General features: G+C 41.6%; 1 protein-coding gene across 4 annotated transcripts in view; it reads right to left on the minus strand.

Moving 5' to 3' along the window:
* Positions 1–21,703, minus strand: part of shank3a (SH3 and multiple ankyrin repeat domains 3a) — a 122,146-nt gene that overhangs the window by 37,457 nt on the left and 62,986 nt on the right. For 3 of the 4 annotated variants that reach the window (XM_037254101.1, XM_037254099.1, XM_037254103.1), the window contains 10 exons: positions 16,825–16,933; positions 15,707–15,858; positions 14,135–14,302; positions 13,499–13,615; positions 9,542–9,619; positions 8,958–9,024; positions 7,734–7,969; positions 7,161–7,324; positions 2,971–3,152; positions 1,482–1,505 (listed from right to left, as the gene is read on the minus strand). In XM_037254101.1, the coding sequence (XP_037109996.1) occupies positions 1,482–1,505; positions 2,971–3,152; positions 7,161–7,324; positions 7,734–7,969; positions 8,958–9,024; positions 9,542–9,619; positions 13,499–13,615; positions 14,135–14,302; positions 15,707–15,858; positions 16,825–16,933 (1,297 nt within the window). The remainder of the gene's footprint in view (positions 1–1,481; positions 1,506–2,970; positions 3,153–7,160; positions 7,325–7,733; positions 7,970–8,957; positions 9,025–9,541; positions 9,620–13,498; positions 13,616–14,134; positions 14,303–15,706; positions 15,859–16,824; positions 16,934–21,703) is intronic. The other variant, XM_037254102.1, reaches the window with a different exon arrangement.

A 21,703-nucleotide genomic window follows, 5' to 3' on the forward strand; every position in this document is an offset into this window, starting at 1 on the left:
CTGCGCTGACAAGAAAAGTAACTGGACGGCTGATCCATCTATTTCTTTACTGATCGTCCACTCAGGTTTCGGGTGAGCCGGATCTTATCCCAAATGACTTTGGGCGAGACACGGAGTACACCCTGGACTGATCACATCCAGACAAAACATATATTCATAATATGACTTTCCTCAATTTTCTAGCTTTTCTGAAAATCAAAAGTTGTTTATTTGGAGCAGTCACACAAGTCTGGCTTCTGCTAGCTTATGCTAACACAAGACACAAAGCAACATAAATAGAACATATCCTAATTGCTTTATACAGCTTCCTGGAGGCCAATGTATGCACACCAAAACGAGTCGATGCAAACGTTAATTATCAAAGAGGAATTCCATTCATTTGGTGGGTCTCTCAAGAAATAAAGTTTCACTCCAAAAACAGCATACAGTATTCTCAGAGCTGAGATTCAAACCGAGCACCTTTTGACTCTAACTCTGATGGGCTAACCGCTATCCACGAGGCTGCCCTTGAATCCTCATCTGCCTTCAGAACGACCTGACACATCATTTGTATTTGTCATGGTTTTACGCTTATGTTCTATAATTGGGTTTCGTTATGCGTAACAGGTCTGGCTTGTTTGCCATTTGTATCAGTAATAAGAATGCAAATGACAACATTGTTACCATAAAGTAGACAAAAGACTCCATTAGGAACATGTGAGAGCATATGGAAGAATATCCACTGGCTAAGGTGTGCAGAAGCCAGAAAGGATACCTTTGTAACCGTATGGCATCTTTATAGGATCATATATGAGACCAAATACTTTCATTCTAAGCTTCCTGGCATATGTAAAGAAAGTGTGAGTGATCGCAACCAGAGTGCAGCAACTACTCACTCTCTGAAGTATTTTCATTAAGCTAATGTGGGTATGAACCACCATGATGGATGCAAAGTGGGGGTGTGGGGGGACTAGAGTGGAGCTGGGGTATGCCCATGTAAAGGTGACGGGATGGGGAAGAAAAAGGTCGCATGCTCAAGTGGGAGAGCACTACCGGACAAGAGGAATTTGACAAGATCTGTTTGAATTTGCATGCACTCTCCTCAGACAAGAAAATTCCAAAAGAAATTTTTGGACTGCAGTTTAAGGAATGATCATTCTCTCTAAAGTCACAGATGTTAAAGTAAACAAAGAGATAAGAATGCTGCCATTATCTCCTGCCCCAATCCTACCATATCAAACAAGTACAGTATGTTGCTGATCCTTGCTTACAGGTAGCTAAAATGTTGCGTCAGAATTATTCTCACACACTCCTGATTTCTGCCAAATCGTGAAGCCCCTGGCTTGGATAGAAAACTGATTATTCTTACTTGCTTGCTATAGTGCCATGCCCATCCCGACAGCAAACCCACTTTTCAAACAGGGCAGTTACACGGGTGTACTACACGGTGCACAAGGAGGAGTGACAGAGGAAAACGTGGAGAAGAACAGAATGGCGTTTACCTTCTACGTCATTACAGTCAAAGTCTTGAGTGAGGCATGGATGGAGACAAAAAACACGCACACACATACATACAGATGAAAAGCTGAGCCATTGCAGCTCTGTACAAAGCAGAAAAAAATAAATGCAACATTTGTAACATGAGTGGAGCGCAATACGAGGCAGAAAGATACATAGCACTATGCTGTACGGGAAGAATGACAATTTTTATATTGTGCAGTCGTGGCACTGACGATTTCTTAATGACAAATAGGACAGTACCATTTGGACACTGGGTTAGGTGGTATTTCACATTCACATGAACGTTATTGTTATGTCTTTTGCACACCAACAAATGTGGAAAGATTAGCACACAACATTGCTACTGATTCATGGTAACATACTAATAAAAAATAAAAAACATGTGACATGATTTAAACATTTAAACATTTTCTTTCCGCTTGTATACAAAAAAATGGTACGCTTGGTCCTGTTGTCTTACATCAGTCGGATCATTACAATTACAATGGACAAACAAATCGTCACAAATTTGTATGCAGTTTTGTTCAAGTATTTATTTTTCCCTTTCAGTGTTTGACTAACAACGGGACATTTAATTCCACTTGAGAATGAAAAATGGCTCAGCCTTACTAGTTCAATTTAACACGGTCATTTGAGAAAATTATTTTGAGCTTCTGCTGTTTGACTGATTAAATCCCACCCCTAGAATAAAAAATGTTACAATCCAATGACCTTGCAGCAGCAGCATGTTAAGATAGAAACGGCCAAACACAAATACGACACTCCACGTTGCTCGAGGAACTTATTCACACTTTTTTCTATCCTGACCCAGAGCGTAAATGGTACAGTCCTGTTGTCTTGAATCTGTTGCATCCTAACATACAAATCTCTTTAAGGAACAGCTCAAGTTTGGTCTTCACTCTACTAAGTGACATTCTAATCGTGTTTGTCAATTTTAGCTGTGCACTTAACTGAGTCTGATGTCGTGATGGGAACATACACCCCCACACACACACACACACGCACACCCCCACACACACACACGCACACGCACAAACACACACACACACAGAAAACAGTACAGCAGCAATTCCCAAACAGGATACAGTGAGAGATCAGGTTTGCCTCAGGAAATCGCCTAATTATACGCAATTTGTTGAAAAAATGATTTTATGTACTATAAATACTGTTCTTATTTTCATTTGGCTTGACTTTATTTTGAAAATAAAACGCAGAAAGAAATACAAATGTCTGAGACATAAATTTCCCATACAGAAACATTGCATATTGCTGGTCTAAAAAAGTAGAGGAAAAAGTTCAAATGTCTTCATCCATCCATGTCAGTGACATATAGTGACAGGCAGAATAATTAAATGCTCTGCTACTAGATTGTAATTAATTTGTTCTTGCAATTTTTGTTTGTCGGTCCGCCATAGTATTTTTCCTTATGTCAACAAAGGTCGAGAAACAGTGCAGTTGAGGGAATCTTACCTTTGACCCTCTCTCCCCGATTGAGTTGTATCTCCCCCTCCCCTTGCGGCGTGTAAGGCTTGACCACGATGAAGGTGCGACCCGGGACAGCGCTGTAGAGTTTCCGCTTGGGCCCGCGGGCACTCATTAGCGCCGGCGGTGTGTGATGAGGCGGGCTGGGGTCTCGCTGCACCGAGCCGGGGCTGTAAACAAACACATAGGTTACCGTGGTGATCCCCGGCAGCTGGTAGCCGAAGCCCGTGGTCACGGACATGACGGTCCGCGGGGCCGCCGGCGGGCGACGGCCCCTGATCTTTGCGGAGGACAGGGAGAGATTCATAAAAGGTCTGCGTTCAAACGATAGCCGTTCCACGGGAGAGGATCCAGTGACATCCGAAGCAAAAGCAAGAGTGTCAGGTAGATAGATCCCATTGGAATTCCTTCTTAGTCATCCCGACTTGGCAGAAGCCCCCTGCGAAGAGGAGGGATGCGTATCCAGCATGTCTTCCCGCTGGCAGGTGGGACTACGGATCCCGACACCGACGGATCCCTCCTGTCGAGGGGGGTGGGGGGGGGCGTGTGGATTTCTGCTCCCTTTCTCTTCGGGAACCCCTCCGCCTTCCGTCCTTCCTCCCCCCTTCCTCCTCTCTTTCCACCACTCCTTTACACACTCGGTCAATCCTGCTGCTACTACTGCCGCTGCTTCTGTTGTTGTGTTGCACCCCTCCCTCCCCTTTGACCGTTCGCACAAGCCCCTCTATGAGCATGCTACCCTTACACACGCAACCCCCTCCGACATATTACACTGGTGTTCCCAATGCACACAATTGATCTCGAGTGTGTGTGCGCGTGTATATATGTGTGTATGTGTAAATATTGGCTTGTGCAACCGGGTAAGGAAGGGGGGGGGGGGGGGGTGTGAACAGCTCAAGCCCATGTGGTTGAACTGTTGCTCCTCCCCTCCTTCCCTGGCATCCATTCCTCCACTCAGCATCTCTTCACATGCAAGGTGAAAGCTGGCAAACTACAGCAGTGGCAGAGCTCCACCTAGTTTTCATTCATCCCTCCTCCGTCGCCACAAGTCTAGCCACGTGCTTTCGGCATCCTGCTCCTCCTCTTGCTCTCGCTTCGCCTCTCGGGCTCAAACACATTTCATACTACACAACATAAATGTGTAAAGCTCTCTATGCTAATGGGATTAAAATGCACCCGAAAACAACAAGCAAGGTTGGCTCAAATTGAGGCAGGGGTGGGACAATGCCACACCTCGCGGAACACAAATGCACGTAGCAATTCCGTGTATAAATGTTACTGTTTGACTGAAGAATAATGAAGTCACAAAGATTGCTGAAATTCAATTTCAATTTAGTGGCCCATTAAACAAAGTAAATTACTTGAGTACTATCATAAGTAACTAGAATATTAGCCATGTGAATTCAATGAAATAGAACAGAAGAAAAACGCGCCGTTTTTTTGGTTGCAGTCATGCTGCACAAAATTGTGCTTCTGCCGTTCTGTTTGCTTAAACTGGATGGATAATCTTTTTAATGGACTGTTTCTTTTTCAGATTTCATTCAAACATGATCAAGGGTGCTTGGGTGGCATTTTTGTACACTTCAGAGTGCTGCTTTGAAATTGAATGAAAGGAGCTGCTTTGTCTGGCCACGCTGAACGTTGACTGTGACCACTCCAACAGTGGCAGAGCTGCCGGCCTTTGCTTTTCTGCGAAATTACCGATGCTGTGGCGGACCTCAGTACCAAGCCTCTCACGAGTTAGGGTGATGTATTTGTCCTTTGTGATGTCATACTCTCTTTGTATCTTTCATGACTTCTCTCTGGCCACAGTTGTTGGCAAACAGTCATGGAATAAAGACACGTTCCTCCCTGTTTTTAACATTTTTTTTTTTTTTTTACAAAGGATGAATTATTTATTCTTGTATCAAAGTTGAAAAAGTTACTTCACACTGCTTGTACAGTTAATAAAGGCGTTTAATGTCCATTATTTTCAATGGGGAAAATGTCCGTTTATTTTCATTCAAAAATCTCTTTAGAGGACCGGCCCTCTCACTGATATTGATCCAGAACAATGCAGTATATTGCACTGATGTATTTTGAGCACGTCTGTCTTCCTTTTCTCAGTGTGTTGGCCCCATCAAATTGTATCACTCACATTATAACTTTCATTTACTTGATTGCTCCCTTCCGCCTCAACTCTATTCTTATCCATGACTTCCCCCTCCACACACACAAACCTTTCTCTCTTCATCCCCATCTACAAGCAACAACAGCTTGCTGACGGCTTTCCAATTACTATGGAGGCTGATGGTAGCGGGCGACCAAAGGGAACGACTCTCGCATGCTAATGTTTGAAAGGCAGTGTGGAACAACACCAAGCAGAGAGAAGAGGGGGAATGAGAGGCAGGGGACACGAGGATGCACAAAGACACGATTCCTTGGCGAGAGCTTCTTTTCCACCTACTGCCATCCGCGTGTGAAATGCATTGTGGAATTTTAGAGGTAACTGCATAGCAGGTAACAGGTGTTTTAACATTCATATGTCAACTTATCGTATTTTCCGGACTATGAGGCGCACCTAAAAACCTCAAATTTTCTCAAAAGCCGACAGTGCGCCTTATAGTCCGGTACGCTTTATATATGGACCAAATTCCTATATTTAAACTGGCCCGAAGCATTGTGTCATGAAATCATGAATCATAAGTGGCCCGCTGAAGACTATGAATCATGAATCAAAAAGCCTATGGATCATTAATTAATTTGTTGCGTCTGAAGTTGAAATAAAAAAGATAAAATGGAGAATGATTTGATTTGGATTAAAAATCTGACATGATGCATTAATGGTGTGCCTTATAGTCCGGTGCGCCTTATATAAGGACAAAGTTTTAAAATGGGCCATTCATTGAAGGTGCGCCTTATAGTCCGGAAAATACGGTATTTGCAGGGGAGGAACCAAGGACAATTACTTGGTTTCTGCACTGAACAGCATTGGGGATGGGAACCAGCGAGCATCAACACCAATGATACAACATTTAGAGGAGCAAGATTACATTTGATTGTTATTCCCCATTCATACAATACTGGAGTAAATGAATAAAAAAAAGCCAAGGACGCTAATGTCTGTCAAGCATGATGCGGACATGACCAAAAGGGCTCCTTTGCCATTTTGGCCTTGAAAGCGCATCAGAATTGACTTAACAGTTACAAATAAATTACTCCTATCACACGAGGAGGATAATGCGCTTGATTGGATTGGCGAGGCCACTCGACAGGTTAACACGCAGATAACGAGTCAATATTGCCGCCCCGGTGCGAGTGGCTATGACCCGAAGTTGAATGTGAAAATGTCACAAAATGGCATTCACGCAGAAGTTTATCAGCATGCACAACAGCTTTGTCTCAGCTGACGTGTTTTCAAAGGTGGGAAAAATACTCACGCGCTGTACTTGAGTAGAAGTACAGATACTTATATCACTAAAGAAAAGTGGTGCGGGAGTCTTCAAGAGTTTAACCTTGTGACAATCAGCAGTACAGAAAATGGATGGCTAATGAGAAAACAATTATCCCCTGAGACATAATGCAGTATAAATGCATCACAAATAGCAATGTAGTTCATAATCACATGTACGCATGTTGGGATTTCTTTGAGGGTTAATGAGTCAAATTAACCCTGGATGCATGATTGTTGTTCCCAAGAAACTTTGTGTTCACCTCATAACCAACCTTGCTGGCATGTTTTAGTAGAATATGAATAAAACACATCGCACAGGTCAACCGTCCGATACAAACTGAGCCATAAACAGAAGGTCAGTAAACGATCCTCGTATTATTGAGGGAAAATATTCAAGGGGGCGCGTGTGGCCCATAAAGAGCAGCTGGCACAAACCAGCAGCTTTTATGCATTTATGCACCTTTATGCATTCACCTCACCCTGTAATTCTTTAAAGGGTAATGCGCACAAAGAGGAAGGTCTTAACTCTACGTATGCAGAAGGCCAATTAGGCCAGGATACGGCTACCATGATAAGACCGACTAAATCCGGTCTGCCTTTTGCTCTCACTCCCAACAAGCGCTCGCGTTTGATTGACAGGGGGGAAGGGCGAGTGCCTGCCAGGTGTTTTCAAAGGATGAATAGTTTGTTGCATCTACATGTACACACAGCTCTCAGCCTGAAAGCCAAAGTATGCATCACAGACCTGAGTCTTCCCCGATGTCCATGGGGATAGCCGTGGCTGTGGGAACGTCTGGGTACCGGTCTGTCGTCATCATGCGAGTGATGCAAGGAAGGCGACCGGGAATGAGAGGACCTGGAGCTGCCCGTGCTCTGAAGGCTGCTGTCGGGGAAGTCACCATGACGACTCTGGACATCAGCAAAGGAGTGCATATTCACATTAAATAAATTTGAGCTTATAAAAATCAAGCCATCCATTCAGCTATCCATGCATCTACCCATCTACAATTGTAAACACAGTATCCTGATTAATATTGCGTTGGTGGACAAAGAATACATTTCATTCATCTGAGGGACTGCGTTTAGCATTATGCTGACCTCTGTCAAGTAAAACTGACGTCAAAGTGACCTCGGGCCTTGATTGTGTTCTGGAGTTGATCACACGAAGCTGACAATGCGAAACCTCGTGCAGTTGATTTCAATAACAATTGTCAATCTGTGCATTCAAGTTGTCCAATCATTCATATAAGACTGTTGGGTCCGTTTTTTTTTTTGTGTAGTTAAAAAAATAGAACAGAAGTACAGTATACTGTCTTACCTCCCCAAGGCTGCCTCCCTGCTGCTGTCCGAAGGCAGGCAGACTACGCAGCGACGGCACAGGGGAATGACCCTGTTGGCGTCCGCGAGACTCTCGAGGCATCTGCCGGAATGCGTGGGCACCGTCGTTCCCGTTGAGGTTGTTGTCGCTTGCCGAGCGCAGCAGCGAGCGGGGGGACGGGGTGGGGCCCGTCACTCGGCGACGGTTGGTGTAGGAGGGCGTCTCTCGGAAAGGCACTGAAATGACACAAAACCCAACTTGAGGTTGAACTTAATCATTCATTTCAAAGCAATAGAAATTGTGTCTCATAATATCGCCATTTAAAACAAATAATAGAATGGGATGTAATGGGGGACATTGTGAGATATGGGCTATAACGGGACATGTGACACTGTGGAGATGGGGGGGCTATGAGACACTGTGGGAGAAATGGGACAATATCACAAACTATAGGATAAAACCGGATGTGATGAGACCTAATACTGTACTGTTGGGACAAAATTGGACATAAGAAGGGACATTGTGCGGCCCAATTGGACATAACGTAAGACGTAGGGAGCCAATGGGACACAGAGGGACGGAATATGACAAAATGAGACATGATAAGACCTTAGCAGCCTTAATGGGGGATGTTGTGGGAGAGGATGAGACACAATAAAGGAAATTATGGGACATTATTAGAAAAGAAGGGACATGATGCGACACTGTCGAACAAAATAGGACGCAATAGAGGACGTTGTAGGACAACCTGGGCCATGGTTGCTGTATAGGACGTTGGGAGACATTAAGGGACATAAAGAAACGAAATTTACATGTTACTATGTGGTTCAATGTCACTAAGCTGTACTGTTTTAATGATGTACTATTAATGTTAACGCCAAATTTCCATTTTGTTACATTGGAAAATGCACAAAGTGTAATATATGCATGGTATTGCTGTGTTGTGCAGTACAGTGTGTACTGTATAGGCATAGGATTATGCACACTAGATGGCATAGTTTCCCTACATGTAGCAGCTGCCAGCTCAGCTCAGCACGGGTTGGATGGGGGACCCAGTACCCCGCCTGAAACCTTTTCTGTATCTCTTTAATCTTATGTTCTTCATCTCCTCGGCTTTTTACTCCATGTCTCTTTATACTTCCCCTCCTGACATCTTTCCATCTGAAACCTTCACAACCTTAAAACCTGGAGGAAGTTTTGGCAAAATATGAGTCACTTACTCACCAACATCTGATGCTTTGTGGACCTTTATGATTTCAGCCAGATCAAAGTTCCCTGCTATAATAGCCACCTGGAGGGCGACAACAGACATATTATAGCGTATTGTTGAGTTCAACAGTAGAGAACATTCATTGCAGGGTTCACATGTGATTAATTAGCAGTATGGATATGCTTATCGCTCGCTATGACTAATGCGATGTGAAAGTCCCTTCAGTCAGCTAAGGCCCAATTGTCAGATGTGCCTGAATGATAATCTTGAGTGATTATCCTGGGATGTGGACTGTGAATGATTTTTCTTCAGTGTGCTCAGAAAATGTGACAATCCATAATTAAACGTGTTCTATATTTACTTTATTATATTTACTCAATATGTGTCTTATGATTTTTTTTCCCTCCACCAATCTGCTTCGGAAAAGTCGAGCAATCATAAACAATAACATTGTTCAATATTCTCAGGATGGTCTATTAGAGACATCCCGATCAGTGAGCCTTTACTGACTGATTGGAATTATACCGACCAATGTTAGCACTTTTAAAATGTTAAAAAACTTGGATGCATGTACCCCATTTAAGCAGAAGTGTCATACCTGAAAGGCAGTCTGACTGTTGTAGTTCTTGATCTCCTTGTTGGCCCCCCGAAAGAGCAGAACCCGAGCACAGCTGTCCTGAATGACAACACAGACACTTATGTGATTTGAGCAGCCCAAATCATGCACTCAGGTGAACAGGCGTTATTTCCCTCAACTTTTAATTGGTCTGCCTATTAGACAGGCGTGCTGGGGGTCGCATGGCTGCAGACTTTTAAATGTCACCTTTTACAAATAGCACTATCGTCTGGCTGGATAGAAAGAGAAACACTCAAGAAAAGAAGGGATCAATAAAAGAGCTCTTGCAGAAACAAAAAGGAAGCGTATAAAGAGGGAAAAGCCCAAGGGTATGTTCAGCGCAAAATCCTCATCCTGGCTGTATGTGGAATTTGGTGAAAAAATGACTTGTTTGTTAACACAATGTACTTTTTTGAACAAAGACAACAACCACCAGTATGTAGCGTACACGTTGGATTCACCAGCACAATTGGATGCTTTGCCAAATCCCTTATTTTTGTCCTTTAAGGGAGACATATGTATGTATTACTTTAATTTGCACAATTATGTACATAAAACAGTCTTAATAATAAGAATGAAAGACCAAGAATTACTGCACAGTAACTGCTATTGTGCCTCATACATATGAATTACTGCTCATTAATCTACTGCAGGGCCACGAGGAAAAAAAGCAGGAAAAAAAACTGTGAAAGCATGGCTTGTATTTTTCAGTCGGGTGGCAACATGGTTTTTTTTTATTATTATCTTTAAGTGTGCGTAAGGCCAAGCTGTCTTTCTTTTCCAACTCACTGCCATGTACTTAGTGTAACTGTACACAGAGCCCTAAGGCAAGGTAAAATCCACTAGTAGATTGTTGGACACATCTACTGGCCCACACGTGCAGGGAGGTACCTGGCTGTTCGGCTTTGGGGTTGAGGGTTGGTGGTGGGAGGTCGATATGTAATTTAACTCGGAGCACAGAATGAACAGGACAAGCTTTTTTCCAAGCAAGCAAGCGCAGAGGCACCAAGCTCACTGAGTGACTTTACAGGGCATTCAAACAAACTGAATAAATTGAGAAATGACATAAAATATAAAAAGCTTAAATGTTAAAATGTTCATCTCCAACATAATTTGATTGATTAAAAAAAAAAATCAGGAAATTACTTGAATAAAATAACAAAAAAATCTATATGGATACGAATAATAAACGTCATGAAACAAAAAGAAAACTACAAATAAAACATAAATCCTTGAAATATAAATATAAAAATACAAATACTGAAACAAAGATAAAAATAAATGAAAAATAACAAAAGAAATCAAATTACACAAACAGAAATACCAAATGTGAACAAAATAAGAAAACTATGAAACAAATACTCAATAATAAAAATATGAATAAACAAAATTATACATTAAATTAACAATGACAAAAATAAGCAAAAACAAACAAAACCCAAGAAAATAATTAATAAGTACGAAAACAAACTGAACTAAATATCCTGCACATTTGAAAAGATTCTTCTTCTCCATATATAGCCATTTTTTTGAAAAAAGATTGGGTTCAAGTGCTAATGCCGCATACTCCACGATGTTTTCTCAAACCCAGTTGTAAAATCCTGTCATATAGCTTAAGAAACACAAATATTAGATGACCTCCGTTAAAGAATGAGAGATGTAAATATAAGTGGACACCAACCAGTTTTACAAACCTTCAGAAAAGTTGAAAGAAAATCGCCCATAGCAGATTAAGAGCAACTCTGGAGCGAACTGAGCTATGACCTTGTAAGATTGATCCAAAAACATCCTCCAGCGTGTGCATGCTTTGTATGTCTGAGAGGAAATCTAACTCCTCCACATTGATGCCAAAAAACAGGGTTCTGCAAAAGGTGAAGCGCAAGTAAATTAACTCTACAAAATTATTCTAAGTCCATATAATACAAAATACATTTAACATTCTGGTTGTCATTTAGGTGTGCATGCATATTTTGGACACTATGGTGCCAACTCAAAAAAAAACTTTTCCTTTTTGTTTACAAAGACTCAGCACAAAGAGACTTGGAGAAGCCAATTAACGCCTGCACCATCAGTCTTCCTGCAGTGAATCACTTGCAACACTATTCCATGATATCTTCAGCATGGCGTGACGTGATAGTCACTTGCTGACCAGTCATGTTTTAAAAGACAGATGCTTCCTGTCACATCCATGTTTGTACATCGGATGATTCCGAAGCCAATTCATTATGCGACTTTTTCTTCATTATTTCTAGTCCATCTGTTTATTTCTATTGTGCAAGGTGACAGTGACTAGTAAGTGGAACGATCATATTCATGTATGTGGAACTGACACGTTTGACTACATTTGAAGTACCTGTAATGTGGAAATAATGTCTTTTAAACTTGACAAACCATAACCTGGGAAATGTTGCCAGGTGTCTTTTGTGCCTTCACAAAAAGATTTGTTTGAGTCGCAAAAACGTATCCATTGCAGTGGAGTGTGCCTATGCGTGACTTTTTTTGTGTTGTCTGTAGAGCTCAGAGACGGCACGAGCAGACCCCCTCTCTCCCCAGACAAGAACTTAAACACCCATCGAGTTTACGTGAGTAGACAGTGTCACCCTGTGATCGACACCAATCAAAAAGTCCTCCTGTTGCTACACATGTAGGACATTCCTCATCTTTCACAATTTGGCAACCTCCTGTGTGTCCGACTACGGATGTATTGATCTCAGATAGATTGCGCCTGCCTATTCGGCAACGTGATTGCAGACTTGAACTTTTACAGATCAATCTGCTCATCTCTGTGTTGCGCCTCCACGGGGAGAAGAACGGGGACTTTTCTCTAATGGAGGACACACAAAGAGCCCAAACTTCTTTTTACTCAAGTCTAGAAGATGACGGCCAGAATACAAATGAAACGACAGTACATCAATACTATTTTTCAAGAATGAAAAGAAGAAGACAAGAAGACCATTTTTATAAAAATGAACATGGGTCAATTTGACCCGCAACACAACAGAAGGGGGTGGTCGATGATGTACCATAAGCACATCACGACACAGCATTCACTGACATGTCAGCGAGCAGAATCAATGCTTATTGTCACTTCACTGGTCCTTGGGTAAGTCTTTCCGCAAAGGCTCATTACCTTCCTGGGCATGCATTATTGCATTTTTCTATGATTTGGATTTCCCTGTATGATTTCCTCTGAATGAAAAAAACAAAAACAACCAAAATAAGACATGGAGACTAACTGGCACTCATTTGTGCATGGTTATCGTATCATGACATACTATGATAGGATACATCACAATCCGGCAGAGTATCAATCTTTGCTGCTGCTGTATCAGAATGAAAAATTTGAATGCTGATATACTGATCGTATTACAAAAGACAGAAACTCTGGTGCTTGATGCTGATGGGTCAATGCTGTATGGTGACGGAGTGAGAAATATTACATTGTGATATCGATGTTTCAATCTGATGCAATGTAATGTAATGTATCCTGACAGGCATTGACGATGTGATGATGGTGTGACAGATATACCATATTGAGATTTGATACTGTTTTATCAATATGGAAGGCTATCTTTTCACATACTATTAGATATTGTTTTGTGTAGTCAAGCTGTAAAATGGTAGCATTTATCATGATAGACTTTTGATTCAGGTGTAACGATACCGCATGTATCGATAATTCCTTCATCCGTGTGAGTTATGAGTGTGCTTGTGTTTCACGGTTCTCCCGACATTCAATAAATGAATGAAATGTGCATACACTGTGGTTCTACTTTCCACTTGTGAGTATATTCAAGTAAAGAAGCATACGTTACTATAAAAACCCTTAAAACATACTATTTACAACAAAAAAAACACAAAAAGGAACCAATATCGCGGAGGCACGGTTGACAAACTGCAAGATAGTAGCGGAGTGTTGTAAATGATAAAAAGCAATACCTGGTTGTAGAGTGCACACACATGCAGGGCCGTGTTCCCGGAAGCGTTTTGGGCGCTCATGTCCGCTCCGTAAAACAGAAGATGTTCCAGATGCTGCACGTGGCCATAGCGGCATGACTGCAGGTACAGGATGAAATCAAAGTGGCAAAGTTACCCAATAAGCCAAATTTGACCTGATTTACTAAGATCCCAAATAATGGGTGGTAAGTACAGATTTTAGCACAAATGGCATTAGGTGCAAAAGTGGTGGAGACCAACATATTTTACGCTTTAGATAACTTTGATGGTTTTCATTATGGAAATTTTAAGAAAACACTGCTAGCGCAAAATCAAGTTTGAAGTGATGGAATTGGAACAAACAGTCTTTAGTTATAGAAGAGCAACCAAATAAAAGCCACAGCGTGTGGGATTTAAATATCCCTGCCCATCCTATCTAACATTGCGTTCAAAAGTTGGGGCAAAAACTGCTCTGGGAGGGTCCAGCACTAATTGTCAGAGTGGACTGAAATGACCCAGAAGCTCCAAAATTACTGAATAAATGATAAGTCACAATGATTTTTGTTTCTGGCATTTCCAAAATGTTTACATGAGTGGAGAAGATGTATTGTCCCTTTCTCCACTGGCACGATATGTCACCTGGTGAATCTCCTGCCAGCCGTTCTCGTCCACGCAGCCGACCTGCGCATGGTCGTGAAGCAGCAGCTCACAGCAGTAAGGATCTCCCCCCACCATAGAGCTGTGGTAGAGGGGAGTTAGCCCCCGACTGTCCTTGTAGTCAGGAGATGCGCCCAAGTCTAACAGCGTCTGAAGGGTAAAGAGGGGGTAAAAATGGTTGGGAAAGCAGTAGGCCTTCTGTAAATTTGTGTTTCTATGTTGTGAAATAAATGTGTGAAAGTTGAATTTTTCATCTTAAAATTATGTCGACGGATATGAAATTTTGAGTTCAACCAATATTTTTCACATTTACTTCTTTTTCCGTATAACCTATCATATCCAACAAAGTAGCCTGTTGCTATTTAATGGTGAATGAAGTTCATTCAGTTATATATTCACTGGCAGGAAAAAAAAAATCTTTACCCCCTCGAGGTACAATAAAAGCTTTTTTGTCACCAAATTGGTGATCATCGATTTATATAATCATTCAACTGACATAATTCAGGTGTAATCGGGTTGGGGAAACTTTGGAGGGCGACATTTTGTTTTGGCTCTATTGATTTCTATTATTTATTTTCATGCGATTGTTAAATTACTTTGGAAATCGGTCATTCATGACGTAAAACGAAACAATGGAAACCCCAGGGACAAAAGCTTGTCCATATGCTGTGCACAAAATAACAAACACAGATTAGATAACCTATTGTAGTAGAAGCAACATTTGTGGAAATCAATGACATGAGTCATGCGTGTGATCTGAGTCAGCATAGACGGAAGCCGTACGAGAGAGAGAGCCTTCAGTAAATGTCACATCATTCAAAGATGACGGGCTGAGCAAAATTGCTCAAGTATACTCCAGCGGAGGAGATTGCCTGCTCACAAACCTCTGATCTGCCAAATTGGCCCAGCGAGTATATTGTTGTGGAGAAATGAATGAAAGAGATGAGTCACCATTTCTGCTGAGTGACAGTTCATAGCGGGGGATACTTTTTAAATGGATAGTTTTACCCCTTCCAGATAAAAATTAAAACTGAGTCAAACACATTTCAGTTGATTAAAACACACTTTTCAAGGAAAGCGCCATGATTAGGATGATGTTTTTTGCTTTGTCTTCCGAGCTTGAGATATGGGCGATGTAATCAGCCGCACTTTGGCAAAAAGAGGTTTTGAGCTGTTTAATGCTTGTTCAAGCTGAAGTTTACTATCAAACTAAACATATAACAGAACTAAAAATACATTTAGTATTTAAAACAACCAAACAACGTTGCCTTAAGAACTGACGATTAATACTAAATTATAATGGGAAGTGCCACTGATGGGCTATGTACGTATTAGCAGCATTTGCGATTTTAGAATCATTTAAGCAATGGAACAAAAATGGTTAAGCAATACATGGAGACAGTGTGTAACGTTAGCCAATCTGTGTGTGAGTGCCTAGACTGAGCTGTGGCCAACAGCAGCGTGTGTTCATTGTTCATCATTTACTGTTTTCCTGACATTCAATAAACAGCTTTAAAATCTGGGACAGACAAATATACGCGCAAAAACACTCACGATGAGTGCCGTGTGGTTCTTGCTGCGCACTGCCTTGTGCAGGGAAGTGATACCGTCCTTTGTTCTGAAGTCCAGGTGAGCGCCGCCGCTCTTCAGCACCTTGATGAGTTCTGCGCATCCCTCCAGCTGCACCGCCAGCGTCAGAGGACATTCTACACCATGCAAGCACAAGGACGCACTTAAAAATAACAACATCTATGTCACTTCATTCCTCAGTAGACACATTTAGAAAAATGACCTATTTTTTGGCTTACTAGAAAACACTTTATGGCCTTTATAGTAAAGGCCGGTAGTTCTCAAGCGTTGAACTGGAATTGTACAGGAGACCTCAGTAGTCACCAAAAACAAGATCAAGATTTGACTCCCAATAGAATATTATATATTAACATTAAGCACAGTTAGAACATTGATCTTAAATGCAGGATATGATAATGATAATAATAAGTATAATTCATTTAAAATGTAAATGTTAACTGACAAATGTACCTAGATAAATGTTACAAAACAAAACACGTCTTGAAAGATTAAATGCAAATGCATTGACCTAAAAGAAAAAACACAACTGAACTGTACTGTGGTCGTCGAAGAAACAAGGAGCCACAATAACGCAAAACTGCCCGTGTGAGACAGATTAATAGCTGCAAGATTAACGACTTCCTGTTGGCGTCAACAGAAACTTTTCTCCCGTTCCCGCTGGGAGACTTGCAGGTCACCGAGCATGCAAATTTCTATTAGGGATGGACAAACATTCGGAATAAATATGAGAAGATTAGGAAAAAGATCAAGTCATCTTTACTCGTGGCGTCATTTGCTAAACTGAAAATTTTCACCATTTCTTTTTTTATTAAGATGCTCTTAAAAACCTGCCAATTCTGTCATATTGTGACATGTGATAGTCATTTTGTTAATTTGCTTCATTTTGATTGAAGTGAATGGAGTTTTGTTTGTAGAGCAAGGGCACCCAGTGCTTTTCACAGTTTCTCAAAAAACATCTGATTCCTAATCCAATTTGTTGTTAAAAATACAACAATGGAATGAAGGGGCAGACGTGTAGAAAATTCAAAACAATGACACAAACGAAGTGCACATTATTGACTTTATCCTTCCAACTTCCTCACCTCCTGTGTCGGGATCGTGGAAATTGGGGTCCAAGCCTTTTTCCAGAAACCGGGAGACCTTTTCAATGCTCCTCTGCTGCACATACTCCATGAACTTCTTCAGGTTGGCCTAATGGAGGGAGACAAGGGAGCGAGGAGGGAGAAGGGGTTGTGGAGGCAGAGAAGGAAGAGACAGCTGTGATTGGCCCACGGCAGACTGATGTGGCTGACGCCGTTTAATAATGCAGTGGCGAGATGAGAGCTTAATTCACCGCGCTGCTCTTTGGCGGCGCGTGAAGAGTTTATGTCTCTTCTGTCATCACATCAAACAAATGGAGCATGCGGCCGTAGATAAGCTTGAGACAAAGACAACTGCAAGGGAAAAAAGGTCTGGAGAGTTGACATGGCAATAAAGTTTTATTTACTCTTCTTATGTTGAAAATGGGCAGCACTGTATGTTAGTCATCGGGGTTTTACTCCAGCTTTCAAAAACATGCATAGTAGCGTAGGCTCACGAAAGACTCGAGATTGACTAATATTATTGACCATTAATATTAAAAAAAAAGTTGTATTATGAAAGATTTTCACATCATAAAATTAAAAGGTATTTGATCACTCTTTTAGCTATAGTTGAAAAAACATAAAACAATGTGAAATACCGCAGATAACTAATAAAATGGCTCAATGAACATTAAACAAAATCAAGTAGTTCACACAAGTGCAGCACTCGGCTAACAAAATCTAAAGTCCACAGAAATACGGACAGAGGAACCCCAGGGGAAATGACCAATTCGTCCATGATGCAACGCAACATGGCCCATTCACAGACCTTACAAGAAAATAAATTATTGGATGGATGGATGGATGGATGGATGGATGGATGGATGGATGGATGGATGGATGGATGGATGGATGGATGGATGGATGGATGGATGGATGGATGGATGGATGGAGGGATGCTGCAAAAGGCATTTCAATCAGCAAGCATGGAGAGCTCATCAACAAATACAAGCAACCCCACTCTGTTTGACATTCATTATAAATGCAAACTCACAAAGGAAGCTTTCCAAATGGGGCTAATGTCGTATGAACACGGTTTTGGAATGAGGTAAGAAGATAAAGCAGCTGGAAATAAAGCTTCCAATCGAGATTTGAACTCAAATCTCCTGACTGTGAGGCAGACTTGATAACCACTACTCAAGACTCAGACCGCTACGCTGTCGTGCTTCTGTTACTGAACAAATCCTATTTTATATTTACTGGTAAATGAACTTTCACAACTAATGTAGTCGAGAAGCTTGCAGCCATTATGCAACATTGCAACACATATTCACACTTACAATGAGTGACAATTGATAAGGCGCTCACCTTGTGCAGCATCATACACTGCATTGTATGCTCTTCCTCGCCTCAATTCCAAGCTGCATTTGTCTTCACTTCAAGTCCCGCCTGCCTGCCTCTACATGCCTGTACCCCGCTCAGGCTCCCCATTACATGACCCCCGGAACCGCTCGCTGATATACGGCCACAAACTGACGCCGCAACCCGCTATTCTCACCATCTCCAGGCGAGTGAGCGAAATACTCTGTAGCTTTTTTCTGTCTACAACCCCCCTCCCCCTCGCTGATCATCAGATGTTGGCAGATGCAGTTGTTATGGCAATGGGATACAAAGAGAGCTCGTAAGTGGAGGAATCGCAACTATGGCGGTCTTTGTGAATGCAGTGGAAGGAGGTCCGCAGGTTTACAAAAGGTTTTGAGCTATGACTTTTGTGGGTTGTGGACAGCCTGACAACCAACTAGTCTCCCTTTATGTGACCCGAAGCTTTGAGGCATCACACTGGGTCATATAGTACAAAATCATTTAGAAAGATGCTGGACAAAAGTAGTCTCCATGTTTCCAGGTTGCAGTAATAGTATTTGACATTTTACAGTTAAGTAAGGCATAGTTTTCGCACATTAGACAGCGGAGACAACTACTCGATTTTTCACAATTTTCATTTTATATACTTAATGTGATGGATTCAGATAGTTAACCACACTCTTCTCTATAATGGGTCAACTTTAGACGATTATTTAGTTATTTTCAGTCTACAGGGTCTCATCTCATTCAAACCAGAGGAGTGGCGACTGAGCCGACTGACAACTAGTATATAATGTCTGCAGGCTTAGAGACGGGAGGGGAGGTATGCCGAGTCAGCACTTTTTATTATTATGAGGGGCAATATACGTGGCATATGCATTCAAAGCATTAGCAAACATCGCCAGTGAATTACAGCTGCACCTGCACATCACTTACAAACACCGCAAGTGAGCAAAGCAAGGAGAGAGACTTATGAGGCACTGGAGCGGCATTATGATATAGACATCAGTCTCAATGCGGGCCATGTGAACGCGACTAATGCATCACAGTACTTTGCTGTCATTCATTTAATGTGATCTTCGTGGGTGGTCAACAATAATAAATAAATCACTAGTCCGTGATTCACATTTCATATTATTTTGATAAAGGTTGTAGAATACGGCATTTTCTTCAACAAAAAAAATCTGTCATGCAGCAGATTGCATTTTATTACAATTTCAACCTTGCTTGAGGTGGCAGGTCTACCCCGAGACACAATTATTAGTATACACACTATTACAGTCCATCTTACATACTAGCACCCCTTTAAAATGTAGCCACCTGCTTCCCAAAACTACCTTTCAATTGCACCTTTTGATTAGGGCTGGCTTTGATAGTTTATTTTGGTCCCTGCGACACAATTTTGCACAGATGGTTGCAAATGGGTTGGCTCAAATATCTCACAAAAAAAATCCTATGAAGACAAATAAGAAACCCTGAGGTCTACATACGTACTATTTTTATGGGGGATGTTTGGTTGACAGGACCCAATTGAGAGTTGAGAGTGCATGGTTTGAGACCTAATTGAGAGTTTTAATTGAGGGGTTTTAATTGGTATAATAAGCATATGAATAAAATAACAACACTAAAAATTCGGAGGCATGCTAATTTGAGTGCAGCGTGATTTATTTGATACTTTTTACTCGTAAAATCCCACTCATGTCCTGAGTGTTGTTAGTCACCTAAATGTTGAACAGAGGCTGTGATTTACCGAAGTCAAATTCCTTGTTTGTCACGCTCAAACATGGCGAATAAAAAAAAAAAAAAAAACTCTTGAACTCTCTTATTATATGTTAACTCTATTAGCCTTTGAAGAACTGATTGAAGACATAAGGTCTTGTTTTTAGTTTCACTGATTCAATGCCCTTTAAAACTTTTTGCAGAGGATAAAGAATATATACCGGTGAGTATTGTTGGTAACTGTCTACATGTGTGCTCAACCATCTGTTAAAAGTGCTATTACCGATGCTTTTACGTAACACATCTATGGCGCTTAGCATTGTGTAAATGTAGATCATAAAAAAAAAACATCCTCACTTCTGTTGAAAACGTCAAAAGCTCACCAAACTTGAAAGAGTCTCCATTAAAGCACTTCATGATGCTGGTTGTTCGGACGCAACTACCAGTGCAGCTTATCGGTTTCCCTTGCAGCCATTTAAGTTTTTTTTTTTTTCTTTCCTACTCAGTTGGCAGTTAAATACAGGCCTGTGCGTTCATGCGTCACGTACGTGTGCTGTACATACACTAAGTGTGTCAAACATTCGCACTGGCCTATATTGACACTCATTATCAGGACGGCCGCTTCGCCTCTGGTGCCTCGCAGCTTGCCAGCATGGATGAGTAGTCATTGGCGAGGATGCTCGTATAGACCTTTTCACCATGATGTCACAGATACAGCTCAGTACATCAGGGTGGCAAAAACTCTGACTGCACCACTAGTAAACAAATGCTTGCATGTCATTTGACCAAGTTGGAACGATTGCCACAACAGGCTGAGTGATTTGAAGTCTGATTTTGGCCTCTCTACCACCCCAATTTGGACAAGGAAAGTCAGTCGAAAAAATAATGATGGATCAGGTAAATCGCTTCTAAGGGAGAACATTGAAAATGGCCGTCAACATTTCTACCGATTATAAAAAATGGGCTTTTTGTTATCATAAATCGGCGAAAAAACGTTCAGGGTATATCAGCCCCAGGCATAACAAGTTTTTGCAAAATTTAAACTTTTTGTGCCACCCTGGGACCTGACAAAAATGTCTTAACATGTATGTGTGCTAGTACAAGGCGTTCGGTCAAAATGTGAGCGCAGGAAGATGCACGCGCTGCTTCGAGACGCAGAGAGACAGACTAAACATTTGGGGTAGAAGAGCTCGGGATTTGAGTGTGAGCCCACCAATACACAAAAGGCCTGCTGTCAAGCCAGCAAGATTACACAACTGTGATTACACAACAACCATCTGGCAAAAAAGTTTTGGGGAAAAATATGCCCTCAAAGTTCTGAGAGGGGATCCACAGAATCAAAATCATTGCATAGAGTGTGTGCTGGACTCTAGGTGTTCAATACAGTTGACATCATGAAGCAAATAATATTGCCACAAATGATCCAAATTAAATGTATGCCATGGTACCAAGAATATCCCAAACCCAAAATGACAACATTGGAAGAAGCTGTTGTAGCTGCTGTAGGCCACCACACACAGCCAGACGCTCACACACAGACATGCAGGCCAACTAGACACCAAAATGGCCACGCCAGCTTCAAACCCAGGTATTGGGACTATGGCTGTCCCACCTCCTTGCTATTCATCATTTCTCTGCATGGTGTGAGCACACGCTCATCCAGCAACAAGGCTTGCTAATGCGGAGAAAACTCACACAGTACTATACTACACTACTTGTCCATTGTTACTTAAAATGATTCACTAAATAAATGCAAAACAAGGAGGCAGCCTAAATTGCAATCAGTACGCTGCCCAATAAGGATCCTATTAATTACACA

The sequence above is a fragment of the Syngnathus acus genome, chromosome 6 (genome assembly GCF_901709675.1).
Source record: "Syngnathus acus chromosome 6, fSynAcu1.2, whole genome shotgun sequence".
Taxonomy (NCBI): domain Eukaryota; kingdom Metazoa; phylum Chordata; class Actinopteri; order Syngnathiformes; family Syngnathidae; genus Syngnathus; species Syngnathus acus.